This window comes from Vulpes lagopus, chromosome 17 (assembly GCF_018345385.1).
Source record: "Vulpes lagopus strain Blue_001 chromosome 17, ASM1834538v1, whole genome shotgun sequence".
Lineage (NCBI taxonomy): Eukaryota > Metazoa > Chordata > Mammalia > Carnivora > Canidae > Vulpes > Vulpes lagopus.
In genome coordinates, this window is record NC_054840.1 from 5,494,275 (window position 1) to 5,518,453 (window position 24,179).

The 24,179-nt window shown below is 45.6% G+C and overlaps 1 protein-coding gene across 1 annotated transcript in view; it reads right to left on the reverse strand.

Annotated features, from left to right (window-relative positions):
* The window catches only part of FNDC3B (fibronectin type III domain containing 3B), a 336,187-nt gene that overhangs the window by 4,030 nt on the left and 307,978 nt on the right, over positions 1-24,179 (reverse strand). The window contains exons 23-25 of the mRNA XM_041731610.1: positions 23,818-24,030; positions 11,428-11,594; positions 9,370-9,497 (exon numbers count right to left, since the gene is read on the reverse strand). Of these exons, the coding sequence (XP_041587544.1) occupies positions 9,370-9,497; positions 11,428-11,594; positions 23,818-24,030 (508 nt within the window). The remainder of the gene's footprint in view (positions 1-9,369; positions 9,498-11,427; positions 11,595-23,817; positions 24,031-24,179) is intronic.

Consider the following 24,179-nt stretch of genomic DNA (forward strand, 5'->3'; position numbering starts at 1 on the left):
GTTGCGTATACCATGGAACAGCACACCATGAAGATATCCCAAAGTACACACACTTCTTTCTATAGTTAGCTTGGCCTGTTCTAGAAGTTCATGTAAGTGGAATCCTACTTCATGCCCACGCTTGTGCTTACAAGACTCATCCATGTTATGGATTCAGTAGTTGTTCCTTTTACTGTGGGGTAGTGTTCCATCACCGACCTGTACTTTGGGGTGTCCGTTCTCTTTTTGTTGGACATTTGTATTTTTTTCCAGTTTGGAGCTTTTATATAATAAGACTGCTATGAGCATTTTTGTATAAATCTTTGAGGACTTCTGTTTTTTGAACAAATACCTAGGAGTAGGAGTGCTGGGTCACAGGGAAAGTCTGTATGTAATTTCCCAAAAATGGTTTTCGCAAGTGATTCTATCACTTGTACTCCCGCCAGTGGAGTATGCGAGTTCAGGTTGCTCCACATCCTCATCAACATTTGTTACTGTCAGTCATTTACATTTTAGCCATTCCGATGGGTGATAATGCCATGTCATTTGCATTTGCCTGATGCTTAATGATGTTTCCAACCTTTTCACGTGCTTATTGGTCATTCATGGATCTTCTTTTGTGAGGAGTATTTTCAAGTCTTTTGTTAATTTGTAGGAGCTCTTTTTGTAATCTAGATATGAGTCCTTTGTCAAGATACGCATTGCAAATATCTTCTCCCAGTTTTGTGGGAGATATTTGCCTAATTGTTTTCTTGAAAAAATGTTTTCTGATGCAGTCCAATTTATCACAAATTAACACAAATAATTTAATGGTCTATTCTGGTCATACAGAGAGTAAACACTTAAGAAAATCCTCCTACCCCCACCCTGCCCCATTAAAGTTCTGGGATAATTTCTTTCCCTTTGTTAACTCTGATATAATCACCATGAGGCCTACCATTACAGGGACTTGAAAACTACCAGTTTAGTTTCCATCACCCTTTGAGTTGACTGAAGCTAACGGGTCTATAAGGAAGGATGGGAGGTCTCATAAGGTTCTTGTGTCAAAGTGGTAAGTGAGATTCAAAGTTAGAGAAAATGATAACCACAGTAAAATTACATAAAAATTCATAGCTTAAATGAGAGTCAACGAATAAAGACAAGAAAATGGTACCTGGAACTCAATCAAATCAGTAAGAGATTTGGCTGATGAACAGTTAAAGTAAAACTGACTCCTTCCTGTATGAGTGGCCCTGAGCGTCTATAAAGCACTTAAGTCATGCCTCGTACCTAGTCACTGCAAGTAAAAGTAAGCCACTCTACTACTTAGAATTTTAAAACACCTCCAAGCATATTACTAAAACAGCAATTAAACGTGACAGGCATAAGCATTTTCAACCGCTACAGGCTGACGTGGTAAAGCTGTCAATTTTAAGCATTAATACAAATCCCCTAGGAAATACCAAGTATATCCGATCGTCTCAGTGTTGTCTGAAACACTCGCCAGCTATAAGGTGTTTTTAAAGCCTGGCGTGTAAACTTCTACCAAAGTGCACTGGCCATGCATTTAGTGTTGGGCAAAGGGCCTCACAGTTTAGAAAGGGACCCAACTTCCAATGTTTAACTGATATTTAGCCTTTTTCTTAAGGTTTTTTTCCCCTCTCTCCTTTTCAAACTTTACAAGTAGACTTTAAGTGTCTTATCATACTTTTGTTTTGTGCCAAAGTGCCAGAAAACCAACTGTCTGTTTCTTATGCTTACCCAGATTCAACTTTGCTTTTGCTGTTCCATTTGTAAGATTTTTAAGCATGCTCGCTGCTCCCCGAGTTACCCTATTTCTTTAAAGAGTGTAGCAAGAGCACTGGCAACTGGAGTCCTAGACAGAGCGAGGCTGGAGCAGCAACCAAGTATGAAAGAGTTGTAAGAAGACCCCCCACCCCGCGGTACTGAGACCACTCCTTCCTTACTGTTCCAAAGAGGAGTTAGTTGAATGCATGGTTTAATACAAGCTTGCTGCTACGGTGATTGCCCCCAGCCCACACCCTGCCAACTATACCACGATGGAACCATCTATGAATTATTTCCCGACACGTGAGTGGTCTCAAGAAAACAGTGGTATATATTTATTTTTCTTTAAAGAGATCTTTTAACTGTGAATTTTTTTTTTTAAAGATTTTATTTACTTATTCAGAGAGGCAGAGACACAGGCAGAGGGAGAAGCAAGTTCCCCGCCGGGAGCCCGATGTGGGACTTGATGCCAGGACCCCGGGATTACAACCTCAGCCAAAGGCTCAACCACTGAGCCACCCCAGGTGCCCTTGCTCTTTACTTTCTTAATCTAGATTTAATTTCTCAAGTTAAAATGCTCGAGTTGCTATTTTCTGAGAAAAGTCTTGTCTTGGAAATTGCTGGGACTGCTCCTGAAGGGAATGATTTTCAGCCCACGGGACCAGCACACCAGTTTGATAAAGATGATCCCTCCACCGTTGCCATCCGAGATTTGGGTTCTCATCTGCACTGTCTCAGAAAACAATGCTTTGTGATTCTACGGTGTAAGTTAGCACTGGGGTATTTATTAAGTTGGGGAGAAACTGCCATCTATACCTCAAGCTGCAAGATTTCCTGCTCTACCTCCTTTCATCGATTCGTCTGGATGCCACACCTCTTGAAATATTTGTCTGCACTTCTCAAAGGGTGAAAGACTGTAGCTGTTGGAGCTCTCCTCTGTGCAACCCTGGGGAACTGGGTCTGGTCTGACTGGGAGGCCCTGGGCAGATTCTTCTCAAGCATGGAAACTGGAATCAGGATCCCAGGTCTAAGTCCTTGCTCTGTTACTTTCTAGTTTGTGAACTGAGGGAACTAACGGCTCTGAGTCTTAGTTTTTCTCCTCTTTAACATGGGGATAGTAACAGTACCTAACCTAATCCTAAGGAGGGTCGAGGGTTAAATGAGAAACTGGACGTGAAGAGTGCTCTGTGAGGCAATACCCTGAAGGTAAGCCAACTTTGTGAAGTGTAATCCTCCTGATTAGAGATAAACTGAGGATTGGAGAGGCTGCTCATCTCTTAAGGACTTATGAGAAATAATGGCAGGGGTAGCCACCCGATGAGATCCCGCTCCTAACTCAAACACCTGCGCTCACCACTGGAACTCCCCGAGCTTTGCTTCTCCCACTGCCTTTGGTCGGTAGTGACACCACCACCCGACCTCCGCGCTAGTCCTAGTCTAACCACCACAGTCCGACCTGGGGTCCAGTTCTCTGCGCCTGGACCATCCCGGTTCCTGCTGTCTCAGAAGGAAGACACTGCCTTTCCTTTATGTGGTACGGAAGCAGTTCCTCTACTCTATTTGTGCCAAGCCAAGGCTTGGGCAGTGTTTCTGTGATGTGGCCTCTGAATTTCTGCCATCAAACAATGACCTTGTTGCAGAAAACCAGCTAAAAACCTATCCCCACAAACGTTCTGGAGACTTTTGGAAAGTGGGTGGCTTTAGATGTTCACTTATGTCTATTTAAGTGAATCCTATGGTTTCCAGAATTTGCATAGCTAGAGCTTTTGAAGAAAGCTGGCCCAGTAGTGTATTTAATTTCTTAGGAACCCAATTCATGGAATCTTGAATAGTGACTGCATATATTCATTTTGATGGCTCTGCTCAACTCTAACTCCCTGGAATGAAGATCTCAGGAAACGTATTTAGAGAGAAAAGGAATGCAACTTTTCTCATACCATTTGCTAAAAGCTTAATGAAGGAAACATGGATATCTAATTGCAAGGAACTTTCTTAATGACAAGTCCAATTAAAACTTTGGGTAAAGGAAAAACATTTGCAAATTAAACACTTTCTTGTAGTTTTAATTGGAACAGCTCCCCTCTTATGAACAGTGCCAACACAAAAAATCTTTTTAAAAAAACACGACCCACATATTGAGTGTGGGACTGTGGTCTATTAGCACCACAGATGGTGGCCTGGGCTAAGTAGATGCTCAGTGAATGTTCTCTAACTAGAACCCTCAACTACTTAAGAATGGATATTCTTATACCACAGGGCTTGAAAAGAGAGGATAATTACCAGAAACAAATGTACAAACCACAGAGGTAACCGAAAAGAGTGTTCAGTACAGGGGTGCAGCCATCATGGCAAAAAAAAAAAAATTAAAAAATGGAATCATTAAGTTGTTCTCAGTGTATTGGTAGAAAAAAAATTTCTAATATATTTTAGAAATAACAATGCTGTTTAAAGCCTTTTGGATTCTTAGGAAAAATGAAAACAAGTCCCAATAGCCCCCTCTTTCCCCGAGGATTCTGGATTCTGAGGTTTGAGCTAATGGACTTGTTTTGGTGTAAACAGTCACAGGCAGGGGAATCACAAGACCACAAGTTCATCTGTCTGCCACACAGCTGGGCCTCTGCTGAAGTGACTTTTCACGGGACCCGGGCAGCTCTCCACTTCAGGATGGCAGGCCGTGGCCTGGTGTCCCTTTATTTTCATTCATTTTGACAGAGGCACCATTATGGGTTTTTCCTCCTGCCTCAACCCAATTTAAAAGGCATGGCTCCATGTAAGACTGTCTTTATTGAAGTAACCAATCATAATATCGCAAGAAGTGTATCAGCCATATTATTTTTATAAAGACTATTTTTCTGTTCTTGATTTGATGTACATTTTAAAGTAATTTTGACATGTTTATTCCAACCAGGAGGATTTACAGTAATACCCAGATAACTAAAATGAAGAATCTGCGACCCTGAATTCAGAACAACATCCTGTGTTGTTGGAATCCTTTCTCCCAGCGAGTCTTTGGGGAGGATCTCTGGAGGCCCGCATCGGGGCCAATGCCTGTGTCTCTATTAATGATGCCTCTCTCCTGGACTGCAAGGGGAGACATAACTGTACAGCCTCATCGCTCACGAAGCGTGTCCTCATTACTGACGGGGCTGAAGCTCACAGGGACCCTGAGATAGAGGATGAGTAGCCCAGCTTTTGCCACACAGCAGCCAAGGTTCAGTGAGGTGAATTAATTCTTCCAATATCACATGGCTGTGGGATACCCCCAGCTCAAGAGGGAACCCACCGACCTGCAATATTACCCCCTCTGCAGAAGGTACAGGTATGGGTGTTACTAACGTGCTTCTGGGGGGTCTGCTGTTTTCACCCCAATGGGCCTATCAGCTCTGAGAGCACTGACCACGCTCTTGTGTTCTATGCCGGGCATCCCTCATAGTACGAGTACTTAACCGATTCTCAATAAACCAGGGTCTTATGCCTGGCCTCCATGAAACTGAGTATGTATTTGTCTCATGAATTTTAAATGGATGTAGGAGCACTTTTCTGATGGCCTTCATCAGTTATTTTTAAAGGAACCTAAAAATCTCAGGAAGTTAAGAATCTGTAGAATGACAGCTTTTAAATACCTCTATGTTGATCTATTATTTTGCTCTGGGTTAGGACCCTTTATTCAGGCCAAAATTAAAAACAAAACCAAAAAAATATAAAAACCCAAAAACCACATTAGGGAACTGAATTGAAAGCCAATGAAAAATACGTTAAGCCCCAAGACTTTCAAATAGTTGTATTAAAAGAACTTTCCTCATGGTACCTAATGTGATGCCATAAAGAAGCAATTTAAGTCCCAATACTATATTCTAAAAAATGACACAAAATGAAAATTTATACAGAGATGCCATCAAATTAACTGTCAAGGTCCATAAATTTGCAGATGCTTTAAAGGTTTTCTTAATGCAACAAATCTTAGCACCAAGAATATTAACGACCTGCCACAAATCTTGTTTCCCTAATAATTTGTTAGTTTGTTGCTCTTTTGTTAGCTTCGTTAACTATTCTCTGTAAAAGTTCTTGCAGTGTGAACAGGGATATGAATGTGAATCCTCTTGCTTTACATTCTTACATACGGATCACACTCTGTTATATCTTGTGCAAAAAAAAAAAAAAAAAGTCACCTGTATATACATACAATTTTCAGCCTTTTCCAGAATAGAATGCTCCATAATTAATAGCGTCTGAAAAGAAGTTTTAAGCTTCTTGGAAAAAAAACATTTATTAATGGCAGAAAAGCCTAATTAATATATGTAAACATTCTAACCTAGAGTACAATCGTGGGTGAGGACTCACTACTTTAATAAGAGATTGTTTTATAATTAAGGCCAGCTGCTCGCCTCATATTGTGATAATTGAACAAAAGAAAGCTAATAAGCTAGAACCAAGGTGAAGTTAAAGTCGTTTCAAGCAAAACCTCAGAGAAAGCCTTGGTGCCGTATTTGCCTGTAAACCCAAGTCTGGGAAGCAGAAAGACGCCCCCCCCTTACAGGGGATTTTTTTCCCCCACCTAAGTTACACCCTTGTAACTCGCTTACTCTTCTGTCACCCCCCGCTTACTCTTCTGTCGCCACCACAGCTGTAAGTAACCCTGTTCCTTGAAACCACCTCTTTCACGTATGCAAGAAGCAGCTACTTAGCGCCAGAGCTGAGAAAACACAAACGAGCACCGCCAGCCCGTGCGTGAGTGGCTGCTTCTGGCTGGTGCTGGGACCGAGCACACGGTGCTCCCTACGAGCGCGGGTACACGCTCGGCAATAATTACCTCCCATTTTCTTTTGCTTTGCTTCTATGTGTTCAGAGCCTGTTATCTCTGGACCATAATGATTTTAACCATTACTCTGCACCCATAATAGAAAGAGGCTTGATTCCCTATTTCATGTTCAGAACAAGTGAATGAAATACTCAAAACATCATGTTTAAGTTAATGCTTATTGAATAGGGAGAAGCACAGAAACGGAGTACAAAGAGTTCCTGACTCAACTCTGGCTTTTTATGTACCACTACCCAGCTTAATTGTTTCTTGGGAAATGTAGTAAACACACGGTTACGTAAAGAATGCTAATCCCCATCTACTGAGCCTGCCCCGAGGTACTATGTTCTCATCTATTTCCAACAAGAAACTCGTTTGTAACTACAATGAGAAATTCTGAGGTATACACATGGGATTATGTACCATATTAGGATTGATATGTCCATGGGTCTAAATATATAACATTAAGCAAACTAAAAACACTTTTAAAAAAATCTAAAGATATTAAGCAATCTCTACTCCCAACATGGAGCCTGAACTCACGACCCTGAGATTGAGAAATCACATGCTCTCCAGACTAAGCCAGCCAGTGTTCCCAAACAGCTGATGAAAAAGAGCTGACCTGCTGATAAGATCTAAACTACTGAATGGATTTACCTGTTTTAGCAATGCTTGCAATGTATAGCTACTGATCAAATAATGCTGCTTTTTCAATGTCAAACAGCAATCACTATCGTTTAAGCAGCAGAACATTTTTCTAAGAACAGGTGGAAAAGCATGGTGCGTGGATTGAACGTTTGTAAAATAACAATGACGAACATGCAATGAATGTACTGTTTGGACATGAATCATTCTTAGGTATGATAACCTTAGGTTAAACGATAGGCTGTGAGATCCTGTAACATTTTATCTTTTAACCATTATCACATTGCTGTGGAACAGGACAATGCTACTGGCATTAAGATGACTAAATCCAGTGGGAAAAACCCTCTGCTCGCTGAGCTGAGACCCATTTTTCTGGTGAGCTGAAACAAATACATGAAATTATTTACTCTGAAAAGGGATATGCCTTACAGAATGAGATTGGGAAGTCAGACGATACACCAGTGTTTTGCTCTTACAGAGGAATGATGGAAACTGGATGACATCATCCATAGATGTTAATCAATACTTGGTAGATGTCATAGTTAAAAAAAATACAGGTTTTTTTTGCAAAGTGTAGCTAAAGTAATTCATTCTAGGTGTTGTTGTTGTTGTTTTTAAGATTGAGAGCACGAGCAGAGTGAGAGGCAGAGGGAGAAGCAGGCTCCCCACTAGCAGGGAGCCCGAAGTGAAGCTCAATCCTGAGAGCCCAGGATCATGACCTGAGCCCAAGGCAGACGCTTAACCAACTGAGCCACCCAGACGCCCCACAATTATATTCTTTTATCTGATTCTTTGTTAACAAAGTACATGAAATGTCCCAAAATTTTGTTTTATACATTTACAAGTATTCTTTATTATTAAGTAAGGAATGTGAGCCAGCAATGTAACAAAAACTCCGAATCAAATTATTTTCTACCTGTTTTGTATATCTGGAGCCTCTAGAGCTAAAGAGGCAGATCTTTACAAATTGCTAATGTTTCAGAAGACAGTTTCTGAGTTTGACACACACGCATGCCTCCATTAAAAGTTCTGGTAAGGAATGGGCCTCACCTTTTCTTAGGGTAAATGGTTCATATCCTGATTTCACAAAAATAGTTACTGAGTTCCTGGAAACACGACCAAACCGACAGAGTATCTGAACCTTTTATAGCCAGTGACTGGTAATGTGTAGTTTTGGAAGAATTAAGGACCAAAAAGTGTTGTGAAAAGTAATAAAAGCAAATTCTTTATCTGGCTCTATTCCCGTTACACTCTCTCTTGCATGGGTTTTTCATGTGATCTCTATAGCCTTGCTGACTCATATGATGGTTCTTGAGCCCTCACCTCACACCTACTGAATCAGAATCTGCATTTAACAGACTCCTGGGGATTCCCTGCATATTAAAGGGTGACAAACAGTGATTACCTGGAGCTGCTAAATCACAGGCCTCAAGAGCTGATAAGTCACAACCCTTCCTCTGTTATAACTCCTATAGAAAAGGCAGATGGGTGGGGGCCCTAGGGGGCTGAGGCAGTTAAGCATCTGACACTAGATCTCAGCTCAGGTCTTTTTTTTTTTTTTTAAGGCTGGGGGCGGGGATGCAGAGAGAGAGAGAGAGAGAGAGAGAGAGAGAGAGAGAGAGAGAGAGAGAGAGAGAGAGAGAGAGAGAGAGAGAATGCCAAGCAGGCTCCATGCCCAGTGAGGAGCCCGTTCCCAAGACCCTGAGATCATGACCTGAGCTGAAATCAGAAGTCAGATGCTTCACCTACTGGGCCACCCAAGGGCCCCTTAGCTCAGGCCTTGATCTGAAGGTATGGGTTCTGGCCTAGCCTCTTGAAAAGAAAAAAAAGAAAAGGCAGGACACAGGCTTCAGTAGTTCAGTTGAAATTACTTCTCTATAGTCAAACCATTGGCCCCTTGGTTTTCAACTGCATAAAGATTTTGATATTTGTAAACATTACTGCCAATATCAAATACAACTATGGAATTTAAAGTTCTTTATAGGGTCATGCCTGAGAACTGAAGATTTAATACCTCCACAGACAAAATGTAAACGAGGGCATATAAATGAGTACACGTCACGCAGATTCTATGGCTGATTTTTAAGAAAAATGCCGCCCACCAGTCACTGAACTGTTCATGGCAAGAGGCAGAGGCTTGACTGATAAGCCGCACGTGTGCCATACATACTGGTTCTTACCTGTTTGTACTCAGATTCTCTTCCAACCAATACCTGCAGAATGTAGTTGACAGGGTCACCTTTCATGGGTGGTACCGTCTCCCATAAAATTTCACATGAATTTCCTTCCAACTGTGTCACTCGAGGTGCTGAAATACAAACCCACAAGTCCAAGCTCAAAACTCAAAGCATCACAATAACCACCCATATTTTGGTGATATTAGAGGGGGAGTGCTTGTGTCCACTCAGACAGAGGGGCTTGCCCAGCCTCCTGTAACACCTGCACTGCACCCTTGACACAGAACTAGCAAGCTATTGGTGAAAAAATCCTGTGCTCTTTATCCTAGTAATAACTCCTTGGCCTGGATTGCATTTTTGTTAGGTTTTCTTTTCTTTTCAGATTTTATTTATTCATGAGAGAGACACAGACGCAGAGACACAGGCAGAGGGAGAAGCAGGCTCCCCATGGGGAGCCCGATGTGGGACTCGATCCCAGTACCCTGGGATCACGCCCTGAGCTGAAGGCAGACGCTCAACCGTTTTTTTTTGTTACGTTTGTTATGTTTTCAATAATAATACTGAACATGTTCTATGATGAGGCCTTGAGCTGGAGACTTTTGGAGAATGCAAAAATGGGGACGTAAACTCTGCTTTCAAGGGAATTAAGATTGAGTTGAGGAACGGGGCAAGCAAGGTAGGAGACAAATGCAGAGAGAAACATCACGTAAAGGAGAGTAAGCTGGGGTGTACGAACAAAGTGGGAAGGAGAGTCTCATCTGTGTGTGAGTCTAAGGAAGGTTTGAGGAGCATGTGACGTATGAGAGTAAGTCCAAGAGAATGGCCAGCATTGAGAGAAAGCCTTTAAAAAATCAAGTTATCTCATATTTATATTTTTTTTAGTTTATTTTTCACCTGTTGGACTCATAATTCTGGCTTAGAGGAAGGTTGTATTAGTTGGTAGTAAAGCATTACAACGTTAAGAGAATTTTAAAAGATTTTCTCATAGCTTATGCTATATCTCTATAGCTTAATTCAATACCTGTTATTTTATTACTTTGTAACCAGAACGCCTAACTCCTTTCTGAACCCCCTTTACCCTCCACATTTTTTTAGAGGAGGTGGTTTCCGCTTGCAATTCTGTACAACACTGTTTCAGAAAAATAAAGGTCTTTTTAAAAATAAGTTGCAGTTAGTTGGCCAAAACACCATGCAATTTACGGAAAAAAGATAAGGGATCTTTATCAGACAAAATGGTCTTCCAGCCAAGACAACAATTTCCTGAACCTAAGAGTAAGAAGATCTGATCAAGGGGCAGCGTTAGGATCTGCCCTTCTGAAGAAAACGTACGTGGAATTCAAGTGCTTTCAACTCCGTGCTCCAACGTCCACAAGCACGCACTCAGAGGGGCACAGAATCACGGAGACCCTCAACGTGGCCAGCCGTCCTTGGGAAGGCGAGTCCATCAGCCCCAGTTGAGCGCGGAGGGGCTGGCGGGGAGGGCCTGGCCTGGAGAGACGGGCTCACCAGACCCAGGGGAGGCAGAGCCTTCTGCTCACTCCCTGTCCCCACGAAGTGACGGAATGAACTGGGCACGGGCAGGCCTCCGGACAAATACTCAGGGAGCTGAGACCAGGCCACTGCTGCACTTTTTCGAAGGCCCCTCTGCACAGTAAGGGCTGGGGCCCGGGGCACAGGCTGCGGAAGGGGCCGGGGTCGGGCACCAGAGTCATCCCAAGGCGAATCCCAACCTGGGCTCCTCCTGACAGTCCCTGGGCAGGGCGATCCTCAAACCCCCCACAAACCCCTCACGGTCCCACCCAAGGCGTGTCACTCCAGACTGTTCCTCTTCCTTAGCTGTGCCCTGGGGGGAGGAGCCTACCACCTGATTTGCAGTCCGTCTTCCCACGGACTTGAGGAAAGGCCTCCTGGGGAGGTGCCCTCCTTCCCGCAGAAGACCCGCCCGCAGCCTCTCTACTGGGAGGTGGCTGGGCTTCAAGGGTGCAGACGCGAGGGGAGTGTACGTAAGGTAATTTCCTGTCCGCCCACAGAAGAACTTGCCAGGGTTCACTGCCTACAAACCTTTGATGGCCGGGGGGACGCTCTTGGTCGTGCTGAACGTATAGGTTTCGGAGAAGGGCCCTTCCCCAGCCTCACTGGCGGCCTGGATTCTGAAGGAGTAGCACGTGAATTCCGTCAGTCTCTGCACCTTGTAGGTGTGGCTGGGTCCTCTGTAGATGGAAATAAACCTGGAGGAAGGAGCAGAAGCCATCAGCCGCCTGAACTTCCATTAGTGAAGAGAAGCTCGTCGTCACTGTGAGCTCACCTTCGACTCGGGGTTAGGCCACGACAGTAACACTACCTGGGCACCTGAGAAATGCGCTCTTGACCTGAATTTCCCAAATAACTGAGGCGTGGCCGGAAAATCCCTTAAATTTTAACCTCGATCTTTTGCAAGAGCGTCCAAAGCCCCTTCCCAAACCAGCAAGACGACGTTAGAGACTACAGATCTTTGAGAAGACATTTTAGAAGGAGGAAGAAAGATGCTCTGCTCCGAATCATCCATCAGGCTGATTGGAAAAGCCGGCACAGGTGAACTGGGCAGTGTATAAACTGGCAGCTTCTGGATCCTCCTCCTCCCAGAACCCGGACTCTTCCGGACTCTGCTAGTTGTGATCTCTAGGGGGCGTAAGCACGGAAGGCAGGCAGGCAGAAAGCAAGGCCTTCCGGCCTCAGGTCTCCCCCGGGGTCTTGAGAAATGTGCCCTTTTACAGTGAAACTGGATTACCTGGAACTAGCGTGTACTATCGTCGTTTGTCGTTTTACAGTTAAAGGTAGAACCTCTGGAAGTACCCCCCAGCCCCCACCCCCGCTCCAGATTATCCAGGATTTCTGTAGGTTCGGATTTGAGTCCTGCCAGCCCGGGGACATTCTGAGAACCGCCGCCCGCCCTGGGCCGACAGGCCTGTCGATGCTCCCAGGTGCCAGAGTCTGAGGACAACGGGCCGTCTTCAGATACTGCTGGAAGTCGGTCAGACTGAATCACGAAGGAAAACGTCTCAACTCTTAGGCTGACATGGCCGGGGGGGTGGGGGTAGGCAGCAACTATGAATCCATTTAGCAAACGTCTCTTGAACATCTGCTATGTGCCAGGCCCTGTGGCTTCAAGGATGACTAAGAGCAAATCCCTGCGGGCTGGCTGGTCCTGTGCACGGTCAGGGCTGTCGGAAAGCAGCAGCGTTTCCCTGTGCCAGAGAAAGGTCCCTCTGGAGGGAGGGAGGCAGGGATGGAAGGAGGAATGGAGGGAGGGAAGGATGGAGGGATGGAAGGAGGGAAGGATGGATGGAGGGAGGGATGGAGGGAGGGATAGAGAGATGGATGGAGGGAGGGATAGAGAGATGGATGGAGGGAGGGATGGATGGAGGGAGGGATGGAAGGAGGGAAGGATGGAGGGAGGGATAGAGAGATGGATGGAGGGAGGGATAGAGAGATGGATGGAGGGAGGGATGGAAGGAGGGAAGGATGGAAGGAGGGAAGGAAGGAGGGAAGGATGGAGGGAGGGATAGAGAGATGGATGGAGGGAGGGATGGAAGGAGGGAAGGATGGAAGGAGGGAAGGATGGAGGGAGGGATAGAGAGATGGATGGAGGAAGGGATGGATGGAAGGAAGAGTCTAAAATTCAACAACTTTTTTAGAGAACTCGTCAGAGCCCATCCTTATTTTAAAACAGCCAGGCACTCAGCGGCCTTCACAATTTGGGTTCCTGAGCCCCAGTCATGTCACTATTTAACACACCCTCCGCTCTGCCGGGCAAGGAAGCACCTTTTACTGAGGGCTGAACACCTGCGATTTCCGGGAAAGCCAGAGTCCACTCCGACCCGGCGAATACCATGGCAACCTGCCCAGGGCCGACCGGTGCTGATGCCCGAGGCAACAGCTCCTCGTTCACGCGGCCTCACCTGGGCCGGTCTCCGCCCAGAGCAACCGCCCTTGGTTACGCGGCACAGCGGAACCCCCGGTTTAAGTAGACAAACTTGCCTTAAGTAGACAAACTTGCCGTAAGAGCCCGGGCCTCGGGCACATCTGGAGAGGACGGCGAGCACCAGCACCGCCTCCCCGCCACGCCCCGCTTTAGGGAGGCCGAAAATAAGGTCAACCCATCTGCATGGACGACGGGAGCACTCACGGTCACAGAGAACTGTACGGAGGCAGTTCAGGACTCTAACTCGCTGGTGTCATCTAAGTTGGGCAAAGAGCATACACCTCAATTTTCTAATACATCAAAACCTGCTTATGGACTGGGCTGGGGTCCCCCCCCCCTTTAATTTATTGTTTGGCTCTTTTACTGCCACATATCAAGTTTTTATTTTTTATTTATTTTTTATTTTTTTAATTTTTATTTATTTATGATAGAGAGAGAGAGGCAGAGACATAGGCAGAGGGAGAAGCAGGCTCCATGCACCGGGAGCCCGACCTGGGATTCGATCCCGAGTTCCAGGATCGTGCCCTGGGCCAAAGGCAGGCGCCAAACCGCTGCGCCACCAGGGATCCCCATATCAAGTTTTTAAAAATTGAAACACGGCACCCCAACGTATAGTATAGAAGGCACCATGGAAACAGGTGCTACAACGAAGGACCTTAAAAATCACCATGAGAGCACGGGGTTAAGTCTGGGGACAGCGCTACTGGCAAACGGGAGAGGCTGCGTCTGCTTTTAGGGAAAAAAGCTCAAGGTCGACATCTACGCCCTGGCTGTCCGGGCCGGTTCGCTGGGGCCCGTTGCGTTCAGGGAAGGTGGCTTTAGGCAGGCAGGGGAGGCCCACCCTGTCGCCGGGACTTCCCCTGGAGAGGAAGCTGGGGACGGGGCCAGGCAGCCTGGCGCGGCCAGCGGAGCAGCCGAGGGCAGGAGGGAAGGGGCAGCCCTTTCTCCCTCCCGTCCTTTCTAGAATGAGCACGTGTCCGACCGGTTCTCTAGTCTCACCCTCTGTCTACTTTGGCAACAAGAAGTCATGACTTGCTTGCTGCCCTGCTTTGTGACCTCTTAGAACAGGCGCGCAAGGAGCCCGGGGCCTGTCACTGTGCCAGCCAGGGACGGAGCCCTGTGTGAGAGGAGGGAGACGATGGACTCAGGCTCTCTCCTGAGTGCAAGGGGCACGGCGGCCGGGGGAGACACCAGGAAGCCTCGCAGCTTTGGGAGGAACATTCCCGAACAGCTGGCGGGGCCAACCCCAGCCCCAACACCCGCTCGGAGAAGAGGCGGTGTCCTGCCCTCTTGAGGCCTGGTCCTGAGCTGGACACACGGGCCCAGGTCAGAGGGAGCCGACGGGCGGCCTAGGGCCACGGGGGCCACTGAAGACACGGACGGCAAGTGTGCAAAGGACTGAGAGGTTCATACGTTTATCACGTTAAGGTCTCCTGTGGCCGCCTCCTCCCCGAGGAGACGCGAGAGGTAGAGCGAAGGCAGGGAGTGCGAGGCGAGGCTGTGGGCGGGAGAGGAGGAAGGTGGCAAAGCGGTCACCACAGTCGGGCCTGGTCTCCGGCCTCTTTACTTTGAACAAAGCAGCGATCGGGCGCCTCGGTCCGCTGACCCCAGCGACGCGCCGCGTCCCGCCAGCCCGCGAGCCACAGGATCCTTCACGGAAGCCCCGCGCCCTTCAGGTCTCCGGGCAGCGCTTCCACCCCTAACAGCCGTCCCGCGCTTTTACTCCGACCCTCGGGGCTTCGAAGGGTTTCAATTTTGAGAACTCGAAGGGCTAACACTGGTCCCACGCTGCCTCCCCGGCCACCCGGGCGCCCCCCGCACCCTCATCGGCGCAGCGCACCCGCGCACCACGGCTTCGCCTGGTCCGTGTCCTCAGTTCCCTCCTCTGAGCGGTACCTTCTGATTCGAGCGAGGGCGACCACTGCCGCCCAGAGAGCTCACACGCCAACACGGAAAGGACAGTCCCTCTTGTACCGCAGCCCTCTACTTATTTTCCATCATCCCAAGAGGCGGGAGAAGAAAGAATCTTCTTTCTTTGGAGCCAGTGATTTATGCCAGTTGCATGGTGGCCTCTGTAGGAGGCTCCGTAGGTTAACACCCTGTGGCTAGGACCACCCGGGGAGAGATTAAAAATTTTCATCAAATATTTGTTTTACAAAGACCAACTGAATTTTTTCTCTTTCCTAAATCTTTTTTTTTTTTTTTTTTAAGCCACCTTCATTTTAAAACCCATTAATAAGTCAGCCAGAGGCCTCTGGTGATAGAATTAAACGCATGCTACGCGCCAAGACACAATGATCGAAGGCGACACGTTTTATATGGAATCAAGCACCTAGAGCACGTCTCTGCCATGGAAAGGGGACAGGAGCCATCCAGCTTTGCAGATTCCACCCCCCTCCACTGCCCGCCCCCCGCCCCGGGTCAGCGTCTGGGCTCCACAGGGCCTGGGATTCAGAGTCGCCGCCAGGGGTCAACAGGCCCAGACCCAGATCACTTCAGCGTGCCTTGCCCCAAGCTTGGGGGAAAAAAAATCAGCTGGGAATGGGGAGAATCTGGAGCAGCTGAGGTGCCTACATAATCAACAGATGGCCAAAAGTCTCTCCCCAAGACCTCAATCCCTTGACTTCTGAGGGTGAGAGGGTGGCCCAGGCAACAAGGGACCCACTCTGTGGAGATGTTCCGATGCTACAGAAACGCAATGAAATATGTGTAGCAGGTGGCACGGTTCCTGGACTATAGGAACTGCTCAGTGAAGTCACTGGGCACTTTCAGTGTCAGTTCAGGCTGAGGCATATGCAGCCACGGCACCCCTGTGGAGCCACAGCTCCTTACCAGTCACCCCGAGCTGGGGGCCTAGACTGGCACAGCCTCTGAGGGGTCTTCTGCTCTGTTCTCTACCCCTGCTGCCCATGGCCACGTACCTTGGGTGGCATCAGCCCCATGACCCAGGGCTCCTGGGAAGACCAAGTAAGAGGACTGCAGTGGGAACACCTGTAAAGCTGCCCCATCGGCTCAGGAACAGAAGGTACAGTGGGTATAAAGAATCTCTGCAGGCCACAGGCTTGAGTTTGAATTTAGGTTCAACAGCCTGGCGATCGTGGGCTCTACGGCAGCCATGTGAGCTGTCTCCATCTGCGTAGAATGGTGCGATGACGAACACTGTCCCCCCTCAGAGGCGGTTGTGAGAATCCAACAGGATAATGCAGGCAGGCAGCACTCGTTACGAAATGCCTACTCCTTGTCGTGATACTAATACTAATGTTATTAATGACGAGACACCAAGGTTGATGAGCAATTTACCCTGTTTTTCAATGTTGGAGAAGCCTGACTGATGCCCCCAGGATGGTATCCCTTACTTGTATCCCCTTAGGCTTCCTGAGCCAGAGAGAAAGCTGTCCACGTGGGTACCTTCCGCCCCCCGCCACCACCGCCCCCCAACGTGGTCCCGGTGAACCCAGGCGGCTGAAGGCACATGAAGATGGGGTTCTGTATCGGCGCAGCCCATTAATGGAACGTAGGGAAAGGACAAATGGGAAGAAATGCTCTCTCGTACTAAAAATATTTACTTGGAAGGGGAAACATAAGTCAAAGGTCAGGTGGGTCACTGAAAGTTTAGTGTCTAGATGAATTCTTTATGGCTCTGCCTCCAACTTGCTTCAGCCTTGTCAGTAAACCCTTCTAACATAGCAAGCACGCATGGATTTTTGTGTTGCCAATTTAACAGTTATTTAAAAAAACTGTTCTACTACAAAGACGCATAAAAGCCTTGGCCACAAGGCACAGTCTGTTACCTTCACTATGGACTCGGACAAGCTGATTACTCTCCAGGCTGAGCTTCCAGACATTTGGGATAATAATAACCATCTTGTTCACCTGGCAGGAACGTTTATGAGATCCTAAATGAGAGGAGCAAGTAAATTCTACGATTTCTTATTAAATTTATGCTAGGAAGGCAGAAACAACAGATTCTTGACAGTTTCAAGAAATTGTAGGGGAAGGTCATACTTTTAACCTCGATATTTTAGGCTTTAACACATTATGAAAGATTCCTTTTTTGCAGTGAAGTGCAACTGAAGGAAGAAATTCAGACACGTTACGTCTTTATTTTAAACCACGTTCGAGTAAAATTATATATAAAGAACTGAATTTAAAAATCTATTTCCTCAAAAGTTTGGTTTAAAAAAAAAAAAAAGGAAAAGAAAAATCACCCAGGAATGCCCTGGATGGCCCATCACTTAAGTTCATAGTAGAAAATGAGGTAAGAGTAAGGTTTTTGTGTGTTTACTACTTTGTTGCTACCTTATAAGCCCGAGAGGCCCATTACAGGCTAACAGTAGCTCGTTAATATTAATGCCCCACAATGATCTACCTGTTGACCTAAACTGACCTCTAGTGTCCTAAAGGCTGAAGATGCACATTTCAAAAGTTGCTCTACAACACCACAAATCCACAGTAAGCTCAGTACAGCCCAGTCCCGACCTGTAACAGTCCTTAACATGACATGTCACTGCCTCCATTTTCTCTTGATCCCCCTGGACCACATGGGCCATGTGCATGGGGAGAGGAGAGGGACAATCTCCTACATTACTGAAGCCATGTTTGGGAATGGAGAAGTTCAAAACAGGAATGGGCAGTATGTGTCCTCATTCCACCAAGAACACGGAGTCCCGTCATGTCTATGCAGAAGCAGATGGGAGCAGATGGCATCATGTGGGGACACCTGAAGCAGGGAAGGTGCATTTCCTAAACTAGCTTTGATGTCGGGGAGCATCTCCCCACCTTCTCAGCTGCGTATAGGCCTACTGGCTTGTGGGTGACCCAGCTGTAATACTTTTTCGTTAGAAAAGGGAGCGTGCAACGAAACCTAAGAAATAAAATGTCAGTATAGCTACCGATGAGCACTCTCCAAAGAACAACAGGTAATTCCTTTTTTCAATTTTTTTTTGTTCAAACTGTACTTAGTTATCCATATATTTAAAAAGAGACTTATTTTTCAAAAAAAGGATCTCAGGATGAAGACCACCTGAGAACCCTGAAACCTCTCATTCTGCTTTCTTTTCAAGTAAGCATATGCAGGGAATCTCATCTTCAAGGATACTCTTCCCAGAGTCTTTCAAATTTCGGTTGTCTATTTCTATTTTAATGGGCTTGCCTCAATCTTACTTGACTTAGGAAAAAAATGCTGAGAAAATTGCTATCCAATTCCATTCTATTTATGTTGAAATAGATTAAAAAAAATCTATTTTCAAATAGGGGAAAAAAAAAACCCCTGTAATCTGAATTTTTTACTTCTGGTCCAATTAAGATCTCTAACAGTTCATTCAGCATCACTTAGCTCTGCCCATACCTGACATTTCAGCCTGAAAACCGACCAAGCTAGCGTTACTCTTTATTTTGTAGGCTTAATTTTTATGCTTTTCTAAGACATAGGATGCTCCCCCCGCCAATCCTTCAGGGACTGGAGACAGGCATCATTAGTTCCATTTTGCAGAGGTAGAAACTAAGGCAAAAAGAAGTTAAGGGACATGCCTCCAGCCATCTAGAAGCTCAGTAACAGATCAGGGATTACAGCAGAGATTTGATACCCCTGTGGAGAACCACAATTGCCTTCTGGTGATCGAAGGTTATATCACAGTGTCATTTACCCAACAATGGTGATCATGTGCATCCGGACTATTCCAGAAAAGCAAACTAATACCAAGGGTCTCCGCAGGCCCTGAGCTAGTTGCCTGGCGTCTTGTATCTATTCAGCAATATGCTCTGAGAAACAGAAGCAGGGGTTTGTTCTGTAACAGGCACACATTAAGAAAGCTCAATTCTCCTGTAGCGCTCATCCACTCTGGCAACTTTTATTAATCGCCTAGTGTGTATTTCTTCAGGGTTTCTTCCTATAGATTATTTTCTGTCCCTAACAGTAAACAGTCATATTGGGCACATTAACAAAGGCCCCCTCCCCCGCCCAATTTTGTCTGATGAGGGGAAAAGTGTCATGGGCACAAGGGCAGAGTTAAATGGAGAGCAACCGGTAATTATCCAGTCTTATTAGCGCCCTCTCCCCCATCCCTGTTTTGCTGGAAATGCATGGGCTGTAAAAGACATTGGCTATCTGGCTAAACCCGAACAACAGATTAGCCGTAAATGCATTCCTGGAACTTAAGTTCCTCTCATCTCGATGCTGTGTACAATTATCAGGAACATGGACCCATGAGGGTCAGGACGAGAATCAGCATCAACTCAAATTCTGTTAGGGCAGCATAACGTTTCATTTCAATAACACAGACAAATGCACCTTAAAAATGGTCAGTACAGCCTTACGATCTTAAAAGGCATGAGCTGATCTTGTTATTCTAATCCTTGTATTAGGTTAATGCAGCATTATGAAAATGTTTACTTTGGGTGTATACCCTTCTTGCATACACAGGAACTAAAGACATTCAGATCTTCTGTGCTAGATTGGCTAAGAATAATAGACTTAATCACTGTATGGTCACACTAGGATGATTTTTGTTTTTCTGCTGAAATTGAATAAAATCTCTTGTGCTGTCTGCTCATTGTGTCCCATTAACTTATTTTCTCAGCAAGATAAGTTCCTTACAGGGAGTCACATACTTCAAAAGACTTGGCACATTATAGTCAATCAGGAAAAAAATGATGATTGAATGATTATATTCTAACTGCAAGGAATAAACTCAGCCATATAAATATAAAGCGCAGCTCTGAAGCTGCTACATCAATATGTAGTCAGTGACCTTGGGCTGGGAGCCTTGTGAGTCAAAAGCTTGAATACAGGGAAAACAAATGTCCTGCTCAAGGGGGAAAAAAATTTCAACACTGCAAGTCCAGGTGACTGAGATGAGTTCTAGGTTGACTTACCTTGAGGCAAGGATCCTTTTCGGGATCCCTTCTATTTTACATGAAATAGCCCCAAATTTAAAAAGAAATATCTGTGCTTTGGAAATTGTATCCTTGGTTTCCACCCAATCCTGAGTCTTTATCACTGGTCTCCAACCTAAAGGCTCTTTTGCAGAAGATGATAAGATTGGAACCCTTTTAAGATTCACACACCCTCTTATCTCCTCTGAGAAACCTTCTCTGCTCATTTAATTTTAAGCTTATAATCATAAGTTGAAATCATAATAATCATTAAAATTAAATTCAAGTCAACTTATCAAAAACAACCCATTTTTTTCATTTAGCTGGTAGAAGTTTTTGGGAGAAATCCTATCAGCATAGAAAATATTTCACTTTTTTATTCAAAAACTAGATAATGCAGACAAAAGCTCTCAATGTCTGGCACTTTGTAGGTGCTCGATAAATAGAACTGTCCTTTAGGAAGTTTGGAAATACATTTTTGGCCTAACGTTATACTTAGAAATCTCTGGCTCATTTCAGATTTTTTTGACTGAGAGGTGAATAAATACAAGAAACAAAGCAGCACAGAGGTCACTTTTAAAGAAATTAGTAGCTTTCCCATTCTTTTCTTATTTGCCCAAAGCAGAGACTGAGAAGTGAAGGAAAAATAGACCGTGTGCCCTAATCATTTACAAGAGACACCCTTTTGTAAAGGATTTTGCTCACACATGACCTACACAGATTCAGTGCTTTCATGTGAAAAAGGTAGGAAGGGACTCAGTTCACCTCCTAGTGTAGCCTCTGTTTTATGGATGAGGAGAAAGACCAATACTTTAGAGGCCAAATCAAGCCAATTTTAATTTCTTCATTGCCAAGCACGGGGTTATTAGTTTTTGCTGTGCTTCTGTTGCAAAATGTTTTAAGACTAACATTACTTTCATAGCTGACCAGGACAGCTGCACAACTCCCACTTTGGCGGCTCTCCCTTTCAATGCCGAGTGCCGGTGCGGAAAAGAAATTAAACCCACAATTAAGTCTACCTCTGGTTCTCACCTCAGCCACAAGCAGGGCACGTAATATTTTTGCCACACACACGATAAGAACTTATTCGTAGTTAATGAAATCAATGCATATGCTGGGGAATGTGTGTACTCTTCCCAAAAGTCACAACTAGAAATCACTGTGGCAACAAGTTCAATGAAAAAATCTGCTCCTTGAATGAATGTAGGTACTTTCAACTGGACAAGGCAGGTCCAAGTCGCAAAGAACCTCGAGGAGACTAGCGGGGACAGAAACTATGCTAATCACGAGAATTCTAACATATCCAACTCAGATGATTTCTCCCTAATCCTTGTGAATTGAAGATCCAGAGTTAAAGGCAGGCTTGGATTTAAGGGGCCAATCGATACAAGAGTTCAGTTTCAAGACACTAAGGAAGGTCATCTTCAAACTCAAATTAGGCCAAGTTTCATCCTCTTAAATCACAGGAAAATTGTTCCACAAATAGAACGAGAATTTATTATGTTCTATACTCCCATCACTTTAATAACTTTCTGAGAGCACCGACAAATCTAATTTAAAAAAGATAAATTTGGTCTCCAGATCATAAAATTAAGAAAAATAATGCTCCTAATGGTAAGTTTTCTTAAATTGCCATTTAAATTTAGGCAAGTCATTTATTTGATTAACAGTGCCATCTCTGGGCCTCCTCCCCCCCCCCTTTTTTTTTAAATAGCATGAATTGATCACTGGATTCGGCACCCTTTTCTGTCTGACGTCTATTTTTATTTATACATCTCATGACAGCATACTCATTTGGATCAGCGTTCACGGGCATCTGTACAGTTTTGCATCCGAGATGCCCCCCGCAGACACCCCGCCTGTGCAGGGCAGGGCTACAGCAGGGCGCAGAGCCTCTGCTCTCCCCGCATTCCTGGGGGTAACGACAGAGGCAACCGCACAAGAAACCAGGCAGGCCTCCCTGTGATCCCAGTTCTGCTACCAGTGTGAATCGTTTCTGGGCTTTGCTTTTTCTAAAGCAGTACACTAACTAGAGGATGCCCTCTAATGGAGATTCTCTCTACCACCAAAGGGCAGCCAAAAACCCAGGGGAAAAAACCAGAAGGCTCCTTTACAAATTTCCCCAAATGCTAGGTTTAAATATTTATCCAGGATTTCTGTTAGTCCATAATTCTCGTTCTTGCCAGCCCTCTCCAGTCGAGGAGTCCCCTGCCAGTAAAATAATGAACATGCATCCAAAGGTACAGAGCACAGTGAGATGAATGATCTTGTCTACGAGCGAGAATGCATTTGATCTCTAATGGACCTACCAAAAGCAGCCTCATTTTCTCTGCGCTTTCCACACCAGGACTAATTTCAAATAGGACAATCATTTTTTGTTCTTTTATAGTCAAATGACTGGGCTTGACACGTCCTTCAAAGTCAAGTTGAAATGTCACCTGTCTCAAAAGAGCCATTCCTGGTCTTTGCAATCAGATGGTCCCTGCCTCCTCCAGCCTCCCAGAGCACTTCTCTCCATGGGCATTAATGTTCTGAGACCACTTGTGGGTTGGGATTATGCTGCTGGAGGCAGGGGCTTGTTCTTCCTTGATCTTGGTCTCCACTGGAGGTCCCCCCCTCAAACAGGGCCTTCCCCCCAGCAGGGCTCCATTGCACTGAAAGGAATCAAAGCAGCTGAGTCCAGAGTTAGGGGGTGAAGACTGGATGGGGGTTTCTGTGCTAACTACACCAGTTCCCTGTGTGAAGGAGCAAGAGGCTGTGATGCACGAAGTGGGAAGATAGAAAGGGTTTTGTGTTTAGCAGATAGGCCACAGGGACGTAGAAGCAGGTACCTGCTCCATCAGGGTGTCTCGGATTTTTGGTCACCCCCCCACCCCCGCCATACACACAACCTCACCTCCTTCACCTGATTCTCTGATTTGGACTTTTGGTCACAGAACATTCGGTCATCATTACCTTTTATTCTGCATCTGAATTATTCCTACATACAGTTCAGAGGCCCAGCTTCTGATAGGCCATTTTCAGAGGAAATGAAGTTAGGCTCAATAAATACTATGTGAAAGGTTGGATTTGATTTCTATGGCCAAGAGTATTTCCTGGGCGTGGAGTCTTATAAAGAACCTCCTGTTTGCTCTGGTTAATTTGATCTTGCATTACCCATAGTTACAGAGTACAATCCCCCTCTGTACATCACCACAGCTATTTCAGATTGGTAAACATGTTTGTCCTGATGGTCGCTGAATATTTAAAAAGCTAACATCTCTTCCTGAGTTTTATTTTTCCCTCCGTGCTTGTGACTAATAGAACGCTGTCACGTAGCATGGACTTAAATGTGACAGTTTTCTTTTTTGGGTCATTTCTATCCATTACCTGGCTTGGCGAAAGGAAAAAAAAAAAAACACATAAAGATTCTCACATGTCGGCAAATCAGGGTCTTCAGAATGTCAGTCTGTAACATTTTCAACGGAGAACAGAGGGTACAAAGTGCAGGACCCCTGTACATAGGAAATCTTTTTCAACCAGGAGGAAGAGTGTTTTATCAGAGGCCCAATGAACAGGTGAGGATGCTCTGCAAGCTGCAGCCACAGAACGTCCCACATTCCCTGCTGCCGTCTCACCTCTTATTTCTGTCCTCCAGCTGCAGCGTGTACACCATGTCCTCGGCTGCGTGGGTCTTGGTGTTACTGTCTCCCCACTTCAGCTTCAGGCTCTGCGGCCCTGCTGCAGCACATTCCAGCCTCGGAGGCAAGGGTGGTAACGGCCGAGTCTTTGCCCTAATGAACTGACTAAATGGTCCAACTCCGATTTCATTTATGGCCTGAATTCTGATCCTGGGTAAAGGGGAAAAAAAAAACAAACCACAAACATCGCAGGTGTAAGTAGCAGCGATTCCTCATTTGAAATAAATAAACGTTGTGTGGGGGTATTCCATGTATGTGCCCCTAGAACAATACCATGGAGTAAAGAGAAAAACAAGTAA